Source organism: Sciurus carolinensis, chromosome 6, assembly GCF_902686445.1.
Source record: "Sciurus carolinensis chromosome 6, mSciCar1.2, whole genome shotgun sequence".
NCBI lineage: Eukaryota > Metazoa > Chordata > Mammalia > Rodentia > Sciuridae > Sciurus > Sciurus carolinensis.
The window spans coordinates 45756391-45775971 of NC_062218.1; the positions used below are offsets into that span (position 1 = coordinate 45756391).

Genomic DNA, 19581 nt, shown 5'->3' on the forward strand with positions numbered 1-19581 from the left:
TCGATCCCAATTTGCAGAGAGACCACCAGAGATGGGCTCACACAAGGGAGCAATCCTAAGAAACCACAGGAAGACAGCAGCCACCAGCACTCCAGCAGGAAAACTTTGGAGCAGCAAAACCTGCAGGCACCCGGACACTGGACCTCCAGATCTTGGCCAGTGTCCCAAGATGGATGTAGCTGCATGGACTCAAACCTGCAGTTTCCCTAGTGGGCCTCTGCGTGGTGGTGGCAGTGGTAGTGGTGGAGGGTGAGTGGCAGCTGCAGCGGGCAGTAGGTCAGTGGCAGCAGTAGCAGCAGTAGGTGGCAGTGGGGGCAGCAGCACCAGAGAAAAGACCTCCAGGTGACCTCTGGGCAGCCAGCATTATTTCTTCTTTAAAGGTCTGGTAGAACTCAGCTGAGAATCCATCTGGTCCTGGGCCTTTCTTTGTTAGAAGGCTTTTAATTGCTACTTCAATCTCATAGCTTGGTATTGGTCTGTTCACATTTTCCATATCCTCATAATACAATTTAGGTAGGTTATTCTATGTCTAGAAATTATCAATAAATTATAGATGTTCTAGTTTGAGTATAAATTTTCAAAATAATTTCTAACGATCCTCCGGATTTTAGAGGGGTCTGTGGTGATATCTCTTTTTTCCTCCTTGATTTTGTTAATTTGAGTCTTCTTTATTTTGGCTAAGGTTTATCAATTTTGTTTATCTTTTCAAAGAACCAACTCTTTGTTGCATTGATCCTTGCTTTGTTTTTTCTTTTCTTTTTTTTTTTTTGGTTGGTTTGTTTTCTCGATTTCATTAATTTCATCTCTGATCTTAATTATTTCCTGTCTTCTACTGATTTTGGAATTAGCTTGTTCTTTTCCCAGGGTCTTGAAGTTTAATGTTATATTATTTATTTAGGATCTTTCTATTTTTTTTTTTTTTTAATGTAGAAAGTTAGGGCTGGGGAGATAGCTCAGCTGGTAGAGTGCTTGCCTTGCAAGCACAAGGACCTGAGTTCAATCCCCAGTATTGCAAAAAAAAAAAAAAAAAAAAAAAAAAAAAAAAAATTAGTGCTAAACACTTTACTCTGTCTTCATATAACTTCTTACTGTCAGAAATTTTGATATATTGTATCTCTATTCTCATTTGTTACTAAGAATTTTTTTGTATTTCTCCCCTGATTTTTTCTATGATCTGTTCCTCATTCAAAACTATTATGTAATCTCAGGCATTAATTTTTTTAAAAATCTTTTTGTTGTTTTCTAATTTCACTCCATAATGATCTGATAGGATGCAAGGAATTAACTCTATTTTTTTTGTATTTACTAATATTTGGTTTGTGTCCTAAACTATGACTTTAGAGAAAGTTCCATGTGTCACTGAGAAGAAAGAGAATTCTATATATCAAGCCTTGAAAGAGAATAGGTGCCAATCAAGATTGCTAAAACCAGCTAAATTGTCTTTCAGAATTTAAGATGAAATAAAAACCTTCCGTGAGAAGCAGAAATGAAAAGAATTCATAACCACTAAGTTTCCACTATGTTCTCTGCCATTCCTTTTTATTCCTAAGTAATCTCCTCCCTTCCTTTAGCTAAAGTCTCTAATTTTATCTCTAACTACAGCTTTGGAGCTCCAGATGTGAATATTCAATTAGTTATTTGACATTTCTTGATGACATTTCAAAAACTTCATCCCCCCACATCCAATTCATCAGCAAGTTCCATCAGTCCTCTTGTGAAATATATCCTAATCCATCAACCTTCTTCACCTCCACAGTTACCACCTGAATCAAAGCTACCATCATCTCTCAACTGAACTACTGTATTAACTGCCTACCTGAACTTCCTTGGTGTAGTGGTTGTGTTCATCTATTCTCCATCTGATTCTCCAAGTGATCTTTTAAAATGATCAGATTGTATCATCCCCACCCCACGCCTAAAATCTTCCATTAGCTTCCCATTACACTAACAACATTACACTTCTAACTCCTTCCAGAGAATGCAGGATTTGGCCTTCCCTCTTTTACCCTGACTTCATTTTTCGCCTTTTCTTTTCTTAGCATGTTCCAGTCACACTGGCTTTTCCCTTGTTTGACCATGTCAAGCTCTTCTACCTCAGTGCCTTTGTGGTTCCTATCCAGAGAGTCCACAGAAATCTTTCCAACTCTGGTGACTTCTTGTCATTTAGGTCTCAGACATTCATATCATCACCCTATCCAATATTACAACCCTTATTTCCACCACAGGTGACTCATCTAAACAGAGTTGGGTCCAGCAATAAACAGATGACACAAATTATGACAATTTGAGAAAAACTGTATAAGGGAAAACACAAAAGAAGGTACTGAATGATGATGAAAATGTAACCCATCAAGATTCCTAGAATTTAAGTGAAGAATGTTTGGAAGGAAATATATAACTTTAGATGCTTATATTAAAAGAGGAAAGGACTAAAATGAGCAACCTAATATTCTACTTTAAGAAACTAAAAAAAGAATAAAATAAACCCATAATAAATAGAAAATATAAAATATTAACAAAACAAAAATCAACAAAACAAAATCAATAAAAAAAATGGAAAAAAACAGGGAAAATCAATAAAGTTCAAAGTTTCTTAAAAACCAACCCCAATGACACTCATGAAGAGAATAAAAATTCCCAAAATGAGTAAAAAAAGTGGGGTCATCACCATACATACTACAGACATTAAAAAGATATTTATGAACTTTATGCCAAAATTGATAATCTGCACAAAATGAACAAATTTCATGAAAAATAGGTTACCAAACTTGATTTAAATCAAACAAAAATTTTGAATTGATCAATATCTTTAAAAGAAATTGAAGAAAACTAAAAATCGAGATGGTTTCACTGGAATATTCAATCTGAAAATTTAAAACACTTCAAAATAAAAATAGGATGACAGAATAGCACAGAAATAAGACTGAAAAATATATCAATCTGGTAACTGCTGAGGGATCTGTGGAATGTGTAAGTATAGGGTTTGGTTAACAGAAAATTTAGCTTGATCCACCATGTTTCCGTTTGTTTTTAAACTGTTGTTTTCATGAGCTAACTAAAAATTAATTTTAATACCATAAATCTAAAAAGCACTGGAAATACATTTAAAAACTGTTCTTTTTAAAGACAAGTACATTACTGTAGGAAAAAATTCAACTAATTATTTTTGGTTCTTTGTAAGACTGGAGATCATAAAGACTAATTTCACCTGGAGCTCAACTGACTTCATTTAGTAAATCAGGTCAATCTCAACAATGCTAAGTTACTAAACAAAGAGTCCAAGGAAAAAGCCCTTAAACTTTGCCAATATCCTACATGATATTAGGATTGAACTAGAGATGTTGGCAGATATTTATTTCCCTTTCTTTCTTTTAGAATAGAACAAATATTCCTTAGGCCATGCACCTGCCTGAATTTTCACTAGATCTGAGCTGTTCGATTTCAACTTTAGGTTGGGATTCCCTCTCACTCTCAGGCAAAGACTAGGAAAGCCAAGGAAATGGCACCAACACATTTATTTCCTAATAAATATGGGTCAGTTTGAAAATTATTAAGCGATAGTTGTAGTTTGTTCTCATTGGAATTGAGCTTTGTCCAAACCTGTATTTTGTGTGTATGTGTGTCGGAGATGAGTTGTAAAAGTCTTTTCAAATATCACCTATAAAGGGAATATTTTCTCCATTCTATTTGGTATCACTCTAAATACCAAAAACAGAAAAAGGACAAGAAAACTACAGACCAATTTCTCTCGTGAACAAAGATGCAAAGTTCTAAACAAAATTTTACCAAATGAACCCAAGGATATATTAAAGGATAATGCATCATTATCAAACTAATCTAGTAACACAAAGCAGATCAATGGTTGCTTGGGGGTTGGGGAGAGGGGCTGGATGAAGGGGTTATAGAAAGTCATAAGGGACCCTTTGGGAATGATGGATATCCTCCTTATCTTGATAGTGGTAATAATTTCACAAATGTGTCAAAAATTTATCAAACTGATCATTTTAAATATGTGCAGTTATTCGAATGCCAACTAAAGCTGCCTTAAAAAAAAAGCTTTGTCTATGTAGACTTGGGTGTTTGGGAGAATGAAGAGAAAAACCAGAGTGAGAACAGGGCACCATCCCATTTCGTCCCTTTAGGTCACGTTCACATACTCTCGAAATCCCCACGTTGGTAACTTTGAGGGAGATGTGCTGGCTGGGAAGGAAGGGCCTGACGTCTGCGGTAGGACTGAAACTGTTTCAGGGAGACGGGCTACGGCTAGAGGCAGCGGGCAGAGGCGAGAATGAGCGCTGAGCGGAGCCGATCTTGCAAAACACAGAGCAGACATGCTGGGCGAGATCAGCAGGCGGGACCAGCTGGACAACAGAAGGAAACCAGGAGCCCACTCCTCGCACGCCTTCCTCCAGGCCAGGGTGCTCCTGGAGCCCTGCGACCCTTCGCGCACCATCGGGCCTCGTGTGTGTACGAACGAAAATACACAGTGGCTGGAGGCAGGAATGGAGACCAGGGACCCCTCCGGCTCCACGCGACTGCTGCGGCCGGCAGGTCAGTAAAGGGGACGGACCGCGCGGGCGAGAGCAGCCAGGCGGTGCCAGGGACGCCGAGGGCGGAGAACCAGAGGGCGGGACAGCGCGCCCCGCTCCTCCCCAGGCCGGGCGGGCCCGAGACCGCGACCCGCCTCTCCGGAGCGGTCCCCGTCACGGCGCCAGGGAGTAGCCATGGCGGGCCGCCTGCTGCGGGGCCTGTGGCAGCGATGGCGCCGTTACAAGTACCGCTTCGTTCCCTGGATCGCGCTGAACTTAAGCCACAACCCGAGGTGAGACAGCTGGGCGGCCGAAGCAGACGTCTTCCTTCAGCCGGCGGCGCCGCGAGGGTCGCCGGGACTGAGGCGGGAGGAGCCTGAGCCAGGAAGAGCCGAGGCAACCGAAGGGCCCGGGGTTGGCTGGCCCCGGGGTTGGCTGGCCCCGGCGTTGGCTTGAGACCCCGTACTAGTTTGGCGGAGGCGGAGCAGGAGGGAGGCGGGCCCTAGGGGCGGGGCCTTGGTGGGCGGGCCCACGGTGGGCGGGGCTGAGGCGAGTGGAGTCCTTGGCGGGCTGGAGCTCTGAAGCGGACGCTGGCCGTAGGAGGGCGGGGCACGTCTCCTCTTTCCCAGTGTGCGCCGCGCTGCGAGGCCTGCGAGGTCTGCGAGGCTGGGGTCGCCCGCGGCTGGTGGCGCGTGTTTTTCTGGCTCGCGCTTGCTAGGCTGCTGTATCTGGGCAAAAATTAGAAACTTAAGTGTTTACCGCGTGAGAGTGCTGGCTTTTCTCCGCCCAGGAATAGTTAGATGCTCGAACTTCTGCAGGTTTTTGACTTCTCTGTAGAAGTAATATCTGGGGTGTAAACAACACAGCTCGGCTGCAAGGATAACAACCTTGGAGTAGCTAACGCGTTAAAACGCGCACAAAACAACCGAAAACACATCGAAGTGTTGGATTTATGATAGGGGGTCAGTCCCGCTAGCTGAATGAGTCGTCTTCGGGTCAGTGTGGTGACGAGCATTAAGAGCGTGCTATTGAGCTGCAAGAAGCAAGCAGCGCGCTCACCAAGTAGGCAGACTGGTCTCCGAAGGCCAGTTTCTGAAAACTGGCAAGCCGGAAGAGCTGGCCCAGAGTTTCATACTACAGAAGATGAATTCAGGTGCATCATTCTTACAGAATGATGAAGTCGGATGTGCTGCCTTTTTGTTCAGAAGTACAGTACCATTAATACAAGGAAACTGTTATGGAAATAAAAGTGATGTCATTAAACCTGTACTCCTGGGAGGGAATATGGCAAATGAATATAATGTTAAGTTTGTCTTTGAAACTGCAAGCCTGAGAAAAAAGCAGTTGCAATATGAGGATTCTCATAATATTCAAATGGCTATTGGATGTAATGAGGAATAAAAAACTGAGCTACTTTTTCCTTTCTGACTCTCCACTTTCGGCTTTAGGGCTAGGGGCAAGTTCCCTAATATCTCCCAAGCTTCAGTTTCTTTGACTGTAAAGATGGAATAGTGTTTAAGGACCCAACAGCCTGTGGCACAAAATAGGCCTGTCATAAATATCGGCTACTTGTGTTGGAGTTAGGTAACGAGAGCTACCCCCAAACAATTCTTTTCTGACCTTAGTTGTATGCTCTTTACACACATGAGAATAATCTTATAGTTCATTAAGGCCAGTAACGTAGAAAACATCAAGATAGTCTGGCTTCTGTCAGTTGAAGGGTAGTGAATGAAACTTTTCCCATTTTCAGGACGCTTCGATATGTTCCAGAGGAATCCAAAGACAAAATTATCTCAGATGAAGATGTCCTAGGAACATTACTGAAACTTTTCCAGGCTCTATTCTTAAATGATTTCAATAAACAGTCAGATATCTTGACTATGCTTCCAGAACCTGTTAAGTCAAAATATCGAGACCTGCTGGCAGTTCAGCATCAAAGGGTGAATCTACTTGAAAACAAACATCAACAGCAAAATGTCTTTAAACCAGAAGAAATCCTTTATAAGACATTGGGTTTCAGTGTTGCTCGAGCAACTAGCTCACTGATTTCTGCAGGAAGAGGTGTCTTCGTTACTAAAGGATTGGTACCAAAGGCGCAGTTGTATCTATGTATCCTGGTAATAGCTCAACAAGTACTGCCAGTAGTTTCTTTTACATCAATAAATAAAAGTTCAGCAAATGTCTAGCCCTGTAATCTTTAGAGTAAGGGGTTGAACTGGAAAGATTTCCATATATTTTTAAAGTTCTAATTTGGTAATTAACTTCATAAATTATGTTGTGTGTTAGAAAGTATTCTGGAGTATTTGTTGAGATTTTTTTTTTTTTTGGTGGTGGTGCTGGAGACTGGACCCAGGGCCTAGTGCATGCTAGGCAAGCACTCTACCAACTAAGCTATATCCCCAGCCCCTAAATTATTTTCTTTTAAGGAAATCTTTCTAGTCAGTATTTAAATTTAGAACACAATATGGCCCACTTTGATAAGTTACTTAGAAAGCATTAGAGGAATAAGGCTTAGTTGATAACTAAATATAAAAATGGTATGAGTTGAAACATAAAAGAATTCAAACTCACAAATCACTGAATAAAAACCTTCCTGCTGTTTATACATGTGAAGTATACAAATAAAGCAGCTTCTCTGAAAAAGATTATTGACTAAAATGCTCAGTAGAATATGTTATTTATTAAACTAACTTTCTGTTATTTGAGTACAGTGAAAATGTGTGAACATTTGAGTTAGACTTACGTTTTTAAAAAGTCATTCTGTTAATTTCTTATTTACATCCGTAAGCACAGAAATCTCAGTTTCTTCCTATACAACTAACCCACCTCTGTAAAGATTCAACAGAATTAGTCAACAAATTAATACTAAAATAAATTTAATAGATTAATATGCCTGGCACATAGGAAACATCCAGTAAATATTAATTTTCTCCTTTCTCTTTTGCCAGTGAAAGGAGAAAAAGCCTGAATATCAGATTCTTCTATTCCTGTATATGACTACATTATTTATTAGCAAATTGCACTTCTTAAAATACCCTATAGTAAAAAATAACAGAATGAATCAAACAATATTACCCTGTGTAAATTTATGATTACACAAATGGTATGTCTTTACTCCATGTACAGAGAAACAACATGTATCCCATTTGTTTACAATAAAAAAAAATGTTAAATCCAATTCTACTTTAAAGTATATATTTATATATGACTTTGTAAAACTGAGTCTAAATTGTAACATATTATCATTAAACCAAGATAGTTATATTTTTGTTCTGAGGTGTGGACTGTTGGTTCTGTGCTTCATCTGCCTTTGGGTGCAGTCTCTTTGAAGAGGGAAAGTAACCAAGAGAATGTGATGGAGAAATTAAAACAGATTTTTCTATTTTATATTCATGTACCAGAGAAAGGAAGTCCTGAATAGTTTTTTTTATGATTTTTACATGTTGCTATAATATGTCTTTATTTTATTGTATAATAGGTACAGTATATCAGAAGTATGAGCCAATCTTTTTCCAGTCCATTGGCAATCCATTTATTTTTAGATGCCTGGATGGGGTGCTCATTGATGGAAATGACAAGGGGATATCAAAGGTTTGTACAGGTAGGTGCCCATATTTAAATGTAATTATAGGATAAAGAACCACACTGGCGTAATTATAACCTATAGCATTTGTACTTTAAATAAAAATCTATTTAAGTGACTACTATGTAGCAACTCAGATGTGTTGATTGATTAGACAAGCATTTTTAAAAGAGAAATTCCACTTGTTTAGTTGTAGGGTTAATTTTGTATTTTATTGGAAGATACAGAAGCCCCTTAGCTGATGTTTTACCTGTTTCAGATCTTGCAATGGAAGAGATCGACTTGGACCTTTAAAAATGAGTGACAGTACATGGCTAACATCAGAAATTCATAATCCACTGGCTATAGGACAGTATGTCAACAACTGTTCAAATGGTAAGTTGGCATTATGGGGCTGAGATGAGGAACAGCAATGGCTAATTCTTTTCCATATGTGCCAAAGGCAGTTGTGTCCTTACAGCTACTCAAAGTCCTTAAGCAACTATAACTTTTTTAAGAGATGGTATCACAGAATTTGGGGAAATAATGATATACATCATTTGGAAATCTTTAATTTATGATTTTTGTTCAGATATTTCAATGGACATGGACAATTGACTGAACCCTTTTGATCATTATTATTTTAGCATTTTTTGAATAATTTAGCGATTATTTTATCAGTGTGTTGACATAGCCTTATCACTAGATTGGCATTCCCTTTTTGTTACTAAATTTATGAGTCACCTTTTTTAAGACTTGAATTTCCCCTAGGTAAAAGTTTGATCATCTGGCTACAACTAGCATATCGGCTTTGGTGTTTAGGAGACATGAACTCAAAGCCTGACTCCTTTATTTAACCATTAACCATTCTGAGTCTTTATTTCATAATATGTTAAAAGTAAACAGCAAAACACATAAATATTATATAGTTTATATATATGATATAAATACATATACTTTATTATTTACTTTTTAAATTTTAGTTTATTTCCATTATATTAATTATTCACTACTTTTTGAATATTTATTTTATATATTATCTGTTCATGTCATATATATTAAATGTGTATATGTAAAATCTAACAGTACCTGAAGCATAATAGTAATTATTATTTTGAGCATGTTCCAATAATTCTGAAAATCATACATTAGGTATCATTAATCAATACTGTGTTTTCCATGACCTTGTATCATGCATGGCTCTTTTTCTCAAAATTATGTGCCAATTCCTAGACAGAGCAGCTAATGTCTGTTATCAGGAATTTGATGTGCCTGCAGTTTTCCCTGTAGAACTGAAGCAGTATCTTCCAAACATTGCCTACAGTAATGACAAACAAAGGTTAGTATTCTAAGAGCATGTTCTATCTTCTCTCTTATACTGTACTTAAATATAATTTCTAAGAAAAAGCTATAAAAAATTGGGGTAGAAATTTTTTTAGTGAAAGGTTAAGGGCTGGAGATGTAGCTCAGTAGTAGAGCATTTGCCTAGCATGTGTGAAGCTCTGGATTTAATCCCTACCACCACTACCCAAAAAAAAAAAAAAAAAAAAAAAAAAAAAAATATATATATATATATATATATAATATATGTGTGGTGTGTGGTGTGTGTGTGTGTGTGTATACATACACACACATAAATTATTTATATAAAAATATATACAGATACACACATATATGTAATTGACATTTTTATGTTCCTGACACCTTAATGTATTAATGTAGGCTTATATAAAAGTAAAAATGTTTCTTTAACTTCGTTCATTTTACTTTTTATTACCCATATTTTTCTATGTAGTACTTTACAGGTAAAACCTTAGAGTTTTTTTCCAAGTGATTTTGTTATTGTTCTACCCACAAAATCTTCAAATATGTTTTTACTTTAATCTTTTTAAGCATCATTTGCTTTACCTCAGAAGAGAGTTACCAACTGAAGAAAAGGGCCAAATTACACTATTGTTTCTTTTCTTTTCCTCATTTCACTGTTAAACCTAATAGTGAAAAAAGGGCTATATCTAGAAGACATATTTTTAAAGTAACATTTTCTGTTAAGTGGGAATACCCAAGGAACAATTTTAAATATAAGAATTCTGGAGAGCTAAGAATTCTTTATTAATAAACAATGTTGTAGGAAGATATATTCTTTATATCATTTTATTTTTTATGGGGTTGTGTGTGTGCACGCGTGCTACTGAGGATTGAACCCAAGACCTCGTGCACAAGTTCTCTACCACTAAGCTACATCCTCAGTCCTTTTTTTTTTTTAATTTTAATTTATTTTTATTGTAAACACATGGGATACATGTTGTTTCTGTTTGTACATGGAGTAACAGCATACCATTTGCATAATCATACATTTACATAGGGTAATGATGTTTGATTCATTCTGTTATTTTTCCTTGCCCCCCACCCCTCCCACCCCTCTTTTCCTGCTATACAGTCCCTCCTTCCTCCATTCTTGCCCCCCTCCCACCCCCATTATGTGTCATCATCCGCTTATCAGTGAGATCATTCATCCTTTGGTTTTTGAGATTGGCTTATCTCACTTAGCATGATATTCTCCAGTTCATCCATTGCCTGCAAATACCATAATTTTTATTATTCTTTATGGCTGAGTAATATTCCATTGTATATATATATACCACAGTTTCTTATCCATTCATCAGTTGAAGGGCATCTAGGTTGGTTCCACAGTCTGGCTATTGTGAATTGAGCAGCTATGAACATTGATGTGGCTGTATCTCTGTAGTATGCTGATTTTAAGTCCTTTGGGTATAGGCCAAGGAGTGGGATAGCTGCGTCAAATGGTGGGTTCATTCCAAGTTTTCTAAGGAATCTCCACACTGCTTCCAGAGTGACTGCACTAATTTGCAGCCCCACCAGCAATGTATGAGTGTACCTTTTTCCCACATCCTCTCCAACACCTATGTTGCTTGTATTCTTGATAATCGCCATTCTGATTGGGGTGAGATGGAATCTTAGTGTAGTTTTGATTTGCATTTCTCTTATACTAAAGATGGGGAACATTTTTTCATGTTTGTTGATTGCTTATAGATCTTCTTCTGTGAAGTGTCTGTTCATATCCTTAGCCCATTTGTTGATTGCCTCAGCCCTTTTTTTTAGAATTTTTTTTTTTTTGAGACAGTATCTCACTAAATTGCTCAGGCTGTTCTTGAACTTCTTTTGATCCTCCTGCCTCATCCTCCAGAGTAGCTTGAATTGCAAGTGGGCAGCTGGAATTCTAGGCATGTGCCACCATGTCCAGCTATATGGGACCCATTCAATTGTCCTTTCAAAATGAATGATATTTAAAACTTGGACCATTCATTATACTTAAAATTTAATGACTTTTATGTCTTTACATGTGGTATGTTAGTGTGTTTAACAGTTAGGTTTCTTAGCTTATACATTCCAGGAAGTTTGAAGGCATACTTACAAGCATCTTGTTTCTTTTAGAAAAAAAGCCTTTTAAAAGTTTCCACTTAAGCAATGTTTTTGTCTTTGAGAATATGAGATACAAATTAACAAAAGAATGGTAACTGTAATCTTTTAAAAAAGGATTAAAATCCTTTATGTGATTCAGTTTTTGAGGACCATAAAAACATTTTCCGAAGAGGTGGTTGGTTGTATAAACTTATTGATTTGTGGTCTTGAATGTTATAGAATAGACATATTCTAGAATACCTGCATCAGGAAAAGCACTATTTCCTCATACAAATTGAATATATAAACTAAAATGCAAGGAATCTGAGTAGAAAGTTATAATGGTTGTATCAAAAATGTGACAGTTTTGTTATACTTTTTGCATTTTTTCTCTTTTCAGCCCACTTTCGGTGTTGTGTTCTTATTGCACTTAGGGATATTGAGCAAGGAGAAGAGCTGTTCTCAAACTACTACACGATTGTCAGCTAACTTGGCGAATTAGAAGTTAGATTTTTTTCTTAAGCTATTGAGTTAATCTAAATTTTTTTCTTTGTTAATCACTTCTCTGAGTTCTACCTGTAGAACAAATATTTGAGACCTAATTGGCATAGGTTTCTATTAATATATATTTATGTCCATTTTCAGTGGTAAAAGCTATTTGCTTCATTACAATTTCAAATTTATAGTGCAATTTGAGTTCTAATTGGTTTTCACCTAATACACAATAACTTATTAAATTAAAACTACTTGAACTTATAGTTTCAATTTTTCTTGTATTTATTTTGAATACATTTGTGATGGTTTATAAAATTTAGCCAGGCATTAGCAATTCTTGTAGTACTGTTAATGTGTACAAACTTCTGTAAAAACATTTATTTTTACAGGATAAAGTAAAACATACCTTTTGTGTTTGCTATAAGTAAATTGGTGTGTACATGTATAATTTTAAAGGTTGTTCCAGCTGATAGGGGAAATGTGAAGCCATTATTTCTCGTTGAACAGTTACACTCTCACACACACACACACACACACACACACACACACACACACACAAATTCTTGCATAGTGTAAGAAAGATTATTTTAGCCTGAAAATACCAGTAAAGGATAGTTGGTAGGAATACCTGTTCTGCGTGGTTCATGGTTCTGTGTGTAGGGCTTCTATTAGTAATGCTCCTAGCCTCTTTCCACCCATTGGAGAATACCAGTTTTCTGATTGTCTTTTGGAAGACTGGGCACTCATGGCCCACACCCCTCCAGCTCTTTCTCTGTGGAGGAAAATGTAAGCCTGTACAGTCACAGCTCTGAGGTCACCTGCCTGAGTTTTATTAGTAATGTTACTTTTGATTAGTAATGTTTACTTCATCCACCTGATTTCTCTTCAAACTCTCAGTTCCAAACTTGGGTAGGGAGGAGGATGTTCTTAATTGGGCCTGTCAAACCCTCATGAAAGCTGAATGATCAGATTCTGACCACCTCCACTGCTATACCACCAGCTCTACTCACTAGTTTATTGCAATTTCAATGGCTTCCTAGTTGGTTCTCTTTTCTACTCCTGACCCTTACAGAATATATCTCCTAGAGTGATTATTTTAAATTAAACCCAAGTCAGATTTTGACACACACCTGCTCAAAACCCTCCTAATATCAGAGGGAATGCTTAAATCCTTCACATTCAGGAGCTAGCTGCTTGTCATCTCAAATCTCATCTCTTCTTCCCCTTGCTCACTTGCTCATTCTGTCCCAGCCACACCTGCCTCCTAGCTACACCTTGGACCTGCCTCAGCAAACTTTTACTCTGCCTGCACAGGACCTTCCCCCAGACAGCCACATTATTCTTTCTCTCCCTGTCACCCTCTCAGTGAGGAGGCTTGTCTGACAACCTTACTGAATTTACAACACCCTACTCCTTCCAGTACTCCCCATTCTACTTCCCTGTTTTTCTCTATAGCACTTATGAGCAGAAAGCTCATATTATAGTAAAGGTGCAAATAGGAGTTGCAAAAGTGGAAGTAGGGAAGCCAGTCAGGAACTTGGCCATGATGTCCCTAGAAGTCAGTGGAAAGTATTCTACTTCCACAGGGCTTCTCCTCCCTCTCCTAAGGCCTGAAGTACCACGCAGCTCTCATATAGCACATAACAGTATTTTGGTTATATTCAAAATACTTGTGGTGCTTGTGTGCATGCATGGACCACAAATCTCTCAGAGGAAAGCCCTTTGGTGTCTAAGAGTGAAAGAATGTAGTTCTAAACAAGTAGCCAAGAGTAGTAGAGGTATTTTCCTTCATTTGTCCCTTCCTTGACCTTGTACACAATATAAATGTTATGTGTAATCTGATAACTGCAATTTTTAGCAGGGAGTACTGGGGATTGAACCAGGAGCACTTTACTATTGAGCTACATCCCCAGCCATGCCCCCACTCTAAATTTGAAACAGGGTCTCGCTAAATGCTGAGGCTGGCCTCAAACTTATCATCCTACCCTCAGTTTCCCAAGTCACTGGGATCACAGGCTTGTACCACCGTGCCCAGCTGATAACTGCATGTTAAGAATGGAACTAGGAAAAACTCTAGTCGAGCAAATGAAATATGGGGACAAACATGAGAAATAAGGCTAAATAAGATCTTTGGCTTGAAAAAATGAAGGCTTAGGAAAGATGTTAAGTAGAGTTGATGAAACTGAGTTGAAGAAACTGAATAGATAAGAGTAGTCAATCATAAATACGTCTGCTAAATCATATCTGATCAAATTTCAGATACCTTGTCTTACGAAAAGACAGTTGCCTAGAACAGCATGTGAAACATGAGACATTCAACAAATGTTTTCTGAATTAAACTAGAATTCTCCCTTTAGGACAATTAGATTTTATATAGATAGAAAACTTACAGGGAATTTACAAGAATTTATCTACTGACTTTATTACTTACCTACCAAATACTTATTTACTACATCTGAAATCAGTCTGAAGCTGGTATAATCTACCTATTTGGTATAGCTTAGGATTTGTTAAAAAAAAATTTGGCAAATATTCATTCACACGAACCAAGAAAAAAAAGATTTCCCAGATTTTTATTTCTGGAACTGTACACCAGGTATTAAAGTACAACAAATACAAATAATGCTCAAAAAAATCAGTGTTTATGTACAAATATTAAAATCAATGCAACAATAGCAACTTCCTCTTGAACATCGGATACTAAAACTTGTTCTGATTGTCACTAATTTATCTCATACTCACAGGGTACTTATTTCAAACTGGGACAATTGGAATCACTGGTCATCTAAGAGGAATATTAATATCTACCATATTTAACAATAAAACTAATAGTTTCCTCCTTTTAGTGAAAAAATTAGGAACTTTTTAAAAAACATAGTAATGTCAATATTTTTATAATTATTTCAATTTCCATTTGTAGAACAATGTGCTTTGAAACTCTGGGCAAACAATCTCCTTGGTGGTCAGGTTTATTTGTTAGTTTTACATTCAAAGTTGAAGCATTTACTAGAGACTTTGGTTAAATTAAATAGTATCACTACGCTCTATTAGATTCTGACGTTCTCAAACATTTATGACCCTCAATTTTAAAAATTAAAAAAGGAAACGATTGCACAATTCTTGACCTAATTGTACAGACTTTAGTATTTTTTAAAACAGTATTCTACATCTTTCAAGTAAATTCAGCAGTTGACCATGACAAGAGGAAAACCAAACATTTAAAAAGCTAGCATGAAAAAGATGAAGTATGACTAACAAAAGTAAAGTAGTGCTATAATCACAGCACCAATTACAATTCTAATGAATCCACTGTCCTCTTCAAATTCCCTGTACATAAAAGATACATCAGCCAACACTGCAACTGCTCACCATGAATTTTTGGTTTGTTCATATGAAAATAATTGCGGCAAAAGAAAAAAAAAGAATTTATCACAGTTTGTTATAAGAATTGTGCGTTTAACACTTGATAATAAAGGCGCTGTTTCTTCATATGATTTCAAATCAGATTTTTCATGCTTTCAAACGCAATTCTTTTAATAAACAGTAACAAACTCTGTTAGGATGCTTAAAAGGAGAGGAAAAAAAAAAAACCAGTAAATCCAGCTTTTAAAAGAAAATTCAATAAATAGCTATTTTACATGGATAAAGTCATAGTGGTACAATTTGTGAATGTCACATCAAGCATGCACAAAAATGGTATTATACATGACAGAAGTAGTCAGAAAATATTGAATTAGATCTAAAAAGATATGAAGGATTTACACATATATACAAAAATCTTGCAAATTATTGCCTCATTTTAACAAGGAATTAAAAGTAAACGTTACCAGCTAGTTAGCACTCTCCAAGAGGCTAAAATCAGATTGGCATTTAAAAATCTATTAAACTAGCTGGAATTTATTTTTCTCTCATATCATTTTCTGGATTTTGGTCAAAAATATTTAAATAACTAAAGTGTCCATTCAACTTGCTGATAATCAAAACTTTAGATAAGAAACACTGTTTCCATCTTATATCAAGATCCCAGCAATGCATAGATAAACTGAATATATTACTGCATCAGCTAATGAGAATGGGCATGTAAGTGCAACTGGTATTAGCATTCAGTCATCTTTGTGTAAATTATTTATACAGACCAGCCACTGTAAACCCAGAGTGAAAATTAAAATTATAACAATGGAAGATTAGGCCAGTATCTTACTAAATAATAGAAAGTGTACTGATTTTTAACAAAAGAAATAAGGTTCAAAGTTTAGCACAACAACACAGCAATAAGAAGCTAACAACTTGGATAAAAATATCAGAAAGCAACAGAGCCCAGGCTACCCATTATTACTGTGCATACAGGAATGCTAGATTTTAGATGTATAATTAGAGACTGATTTTAAGTTATTAATTTAACTACTTTTGTCCACTGTGCTAAACTAAATTTTATAGTAAATGTGCTACTGCGTAAACACTTCAAAGCAATCTTCATTAAAATGCTGCAAAGAAAAAAACAAGAATACACATCATCCAAAACTAAGGATGTCATTGCAGTTCACAGTTTGTATAATAAATACCCTCCCTTTCAATCATTACTAAGACCACTAACTACATCCTATCTACTCGTCAGCCACAACCTTGAAGCGATTTACACTTACAATGTTAGCAATACAGCCAAACATTTTTTTTTTTGCAAAGCGACACAACTAGTAAAAATCAAAAATTTTAGTTAAGACGGTGCAAAAAAAGGTAATTGTTTAACTGTACTAAAAAAGCCAAGCTTATTATATCCTAATACTGTATTACATATTGTCTGATTTACCTTATAACTTAAAGATGCATGTCCATAGAACAGAAATGGCCAAAGTTTATGACGATGGCTTCTCATTCACGTTTGGAATAAAAATAAAATCGAGTTTTGAGATGCAGCTGAACATCTGTCACTTTTTAAAACTTAAAAGTTGGTAACGTACCATTCTATTTCAGATAGGCACTCATATTTTCTCTGCAACTGCTCAAGCTACACAAAGAGCTTAAATATACTTCAAGGTTCTACTGCATTATGCATAAATCTAGAAGTCCCTCTAAAATATTAACACTTTGAACTGCATTGCTACAACTTAAAAGAGGTGTCCCCAAAATGTAAACCATTGAGTGCAACATCCTAGGCTTTGTAGACTGTGCGTCTGCAAGTCAACTGCCTCAGGATAAAGTAAATTATCAGTGACCGGTAGGTTTAAGATTACAATCTTAACAATGGTGGACAAAAACCCATAGGAATACCACATCTTCAAATACCAAATTTTTAGCCCGTAATGAAATTACACAGAAATCTCCCGGCAGTAAAATGACAACTCTGTGTAGGGTAGCCCTGGTCTAGAATTTTTTAAACAGGATCCAAGCAAGAGTCTTCATAATTTGCACACGGTTTCCTCGTGCTGGCTTCCATAAAGATGTACTTGCTGTTTTGTAAACTGAAGTGCTCTAGTTGAATAACATGAGAGAAGTTTCCATTTTTTAAAAAATCCTTGCATGTTTGTGCAGTTTAAAGAAACCTACCCCTGCTTTTATTAAAAAAGAAACAAAACCAAAAAAAAAAAAAAAAATGCTACATTGAGCAGGGACTGGGATTGGTACCTGTAAACATTGATATTCCACTGCATCCATTACGGCAAAAGGAATTTACAGGAAAAGAGCCACACCATTCAGTTCAGAACATCTGTGCTGGTTTTGAGCTGGTGCCTCTTGTCTACAGGTTTTAAAATTGGGTATGGGGACAGTGGGGAACAGAAAAGAATAGAAAAATAAGGGAGAGGGGAAGAGGTACTAGGGGATGAGGAAGAGAGAAGCAGAGCTTAAAGCTGCACCACAGAGTTCAATCTTAGTTCCCAACTCTGCTGATCATAGTTCATTTCCACATTTATGGATTGAAAAATGAAAATACTCTTGATAAATCAAGATATAGTTCTATACATACTGACATCACTGATGTCATAGTGAAAAAGATTCAAACTTCCAGTGAAAGACTATGCAAACCTGATAGCTCCCCTCAAGTTTACTGGTACTGCACACCCACTGTCTCTGGGCTCCTCCTTGGGTCACTCGGAGTGAAGGGCGGTGTGCTGATGCAGAGTGTGGGCACTGATGAAACCATTGGTCTCGTTGGCAGACAGACTGCCAAAGTCAGCCACAGAGACTGCCATTTTGGCACTGGTGATGTGATGTGTGTGATTTTCAAGTCCACACCCAAATTATTTACAGAAAACCTCATTCATAAAGGATTCAGGGACAGCAATGCCCATTTTCAACCTCTTTGCTGGTCTTTCTGATTCTTCACTGCACATGTTCATAGGGTTTAGCTCCGAGTGATAAAATCCAGTCTCAAATAAATTAAAACAATCACTTTCCCATTGCTAGGCAGGGTGAGTAACTCTTCTGTTACAACAGGGCACATGATTTACTTGTCCACGGGGTGTGTTGCCCAGTGGAGGAAAGCTATCATCCAAACAATTCACATCCGTGGGGTTGCAGACGGTTGGCTACACTGTTGGTCAAAGCTAAAAGAAATGGAGAAGAGTTAGGTAAGTGATCCTTTGATGTGAAACAAATAGCCACACAATTTTGCATCATGCTATACTAAAGTACACAAAATGATCCTTTCTTTACCTGTCAAGTCACTGGCAGTGAAAGAGTTGAGAATGTTCAGCTGTTGATCAGAATAGGCTCAGGCCGGTTAGACGTTAAGGCTGAAGAATTTACTGTCCCACCCAGAGCTTCTGTCTCATCTACCAAACGATCCATATAGTCCCTGAAAAATACAGACCAATAATTTTATGATTGCCTGGTGTGGCAGCACACGCTTGTAACCCCAGCAGTTCGGGAAGATGAGGCAGGAGGATTGAGAATTCAAAGTCGGTCTCAGCAACTTAGCAAGGCCCTAAGCAACTCAGTGAGACCCTGTTTCAAGGGCAAACCTATAATAAATACAAAAAAGGACTGGGTTAAGTGCTCCGGGTTCAATTCAAGCACCCCCATTAAAAAAAAAAAAAAATCACTGAGGTCAAGTCCATGGTACTTACGTAACTCCAGGGTGATGGTTATATCGTTCTTTCCAAATCTTGTCTGTTGAGCAAAGTAATCATACCGTTCAGATTTCTTCCACATATAATAGAATGCTACACATTCAGCAACTGTTCTAGTTCTCACCTAATGAAAAAAGGTAAATTTTTTAAAAACCAATACAGCCAACCCATTGTTTTTTTAAGCAACTTTCTTTCCCCACAACAATGAAACTTCCATCCATGGATCTTATTATCTATCCTCCCAATTATGAAATTCTGAACACTTTCATTAGTGCAATGTCTTTACATGTAAAAAGGCAGTTTCAAGCCCGAGGCTATTTTTTTAAAAAGACAAAATGTATTACTTTATAAAACAAGTGCACATTCTGAAATCATCTCCCACATTTAATGAAAATCCTAAATAATGTTCATCCCTTACCTTTCTTTACTGAATTCTATGATTCTGACTACAGCAGGAATTCCTAATCTTAGGATTAACCAATCCCCAAGGGGTCCATGAATGGTTTTC

The 19581-nt window shown here is 37.1% G+C and overlaps 2 protein-coding genes across 2 annotated transcripts in view; one reads left to right on the top strand and one right to left on the bottom strand.

The window, feature by feature from the left end:
- Positions 1-4610: 4610 nt before the first annotated feature.
- On the top strand, positions 4611-13527 carry Setd9 (SET domain containing 9). The gene is given in 8 exon segments (XM_047554885.1): positions 4611-4822; positions 6280-6617; positions 6620-6646; positions 8008-8134; positions 8372-8487; positions 9325-9430; positions 10853-10860; positions 11912-13527. Coding segments are annotated over 8 exon segments (909 nt in total). The 5' UTR covers positions 4611-4724; the 3' UTR covers positions 12001-13527.
- A 1035-nt stretch (positions 13528-14562) lies between these two features.
- Positions 14563-19581, bottom strand: part of Mier3 (MIER family member 3) — a 29434-nt gene continuing 24415 nt past the window's right edge. The window contains 8 exon segments of the mRNA XM_053743416.1: positions 14563-18397; positions 18400-18439; positions 18441-18527; positions 18529-18548; positions 18658-18708; positions 18711-18799; positions 19071-19098; positions 19101-19192. Coding sequence (XP_053599391.1) covers positions 18090-18397; positions 18400-18439; positions 18441-18527; positions 18529-18548; positions 18658-18708; positions 18711-18799; positions 19071-19098; positions 19101-19192 — 715 coding nt within the window. The 3' untranslated portion in view covers positions 14563-18089.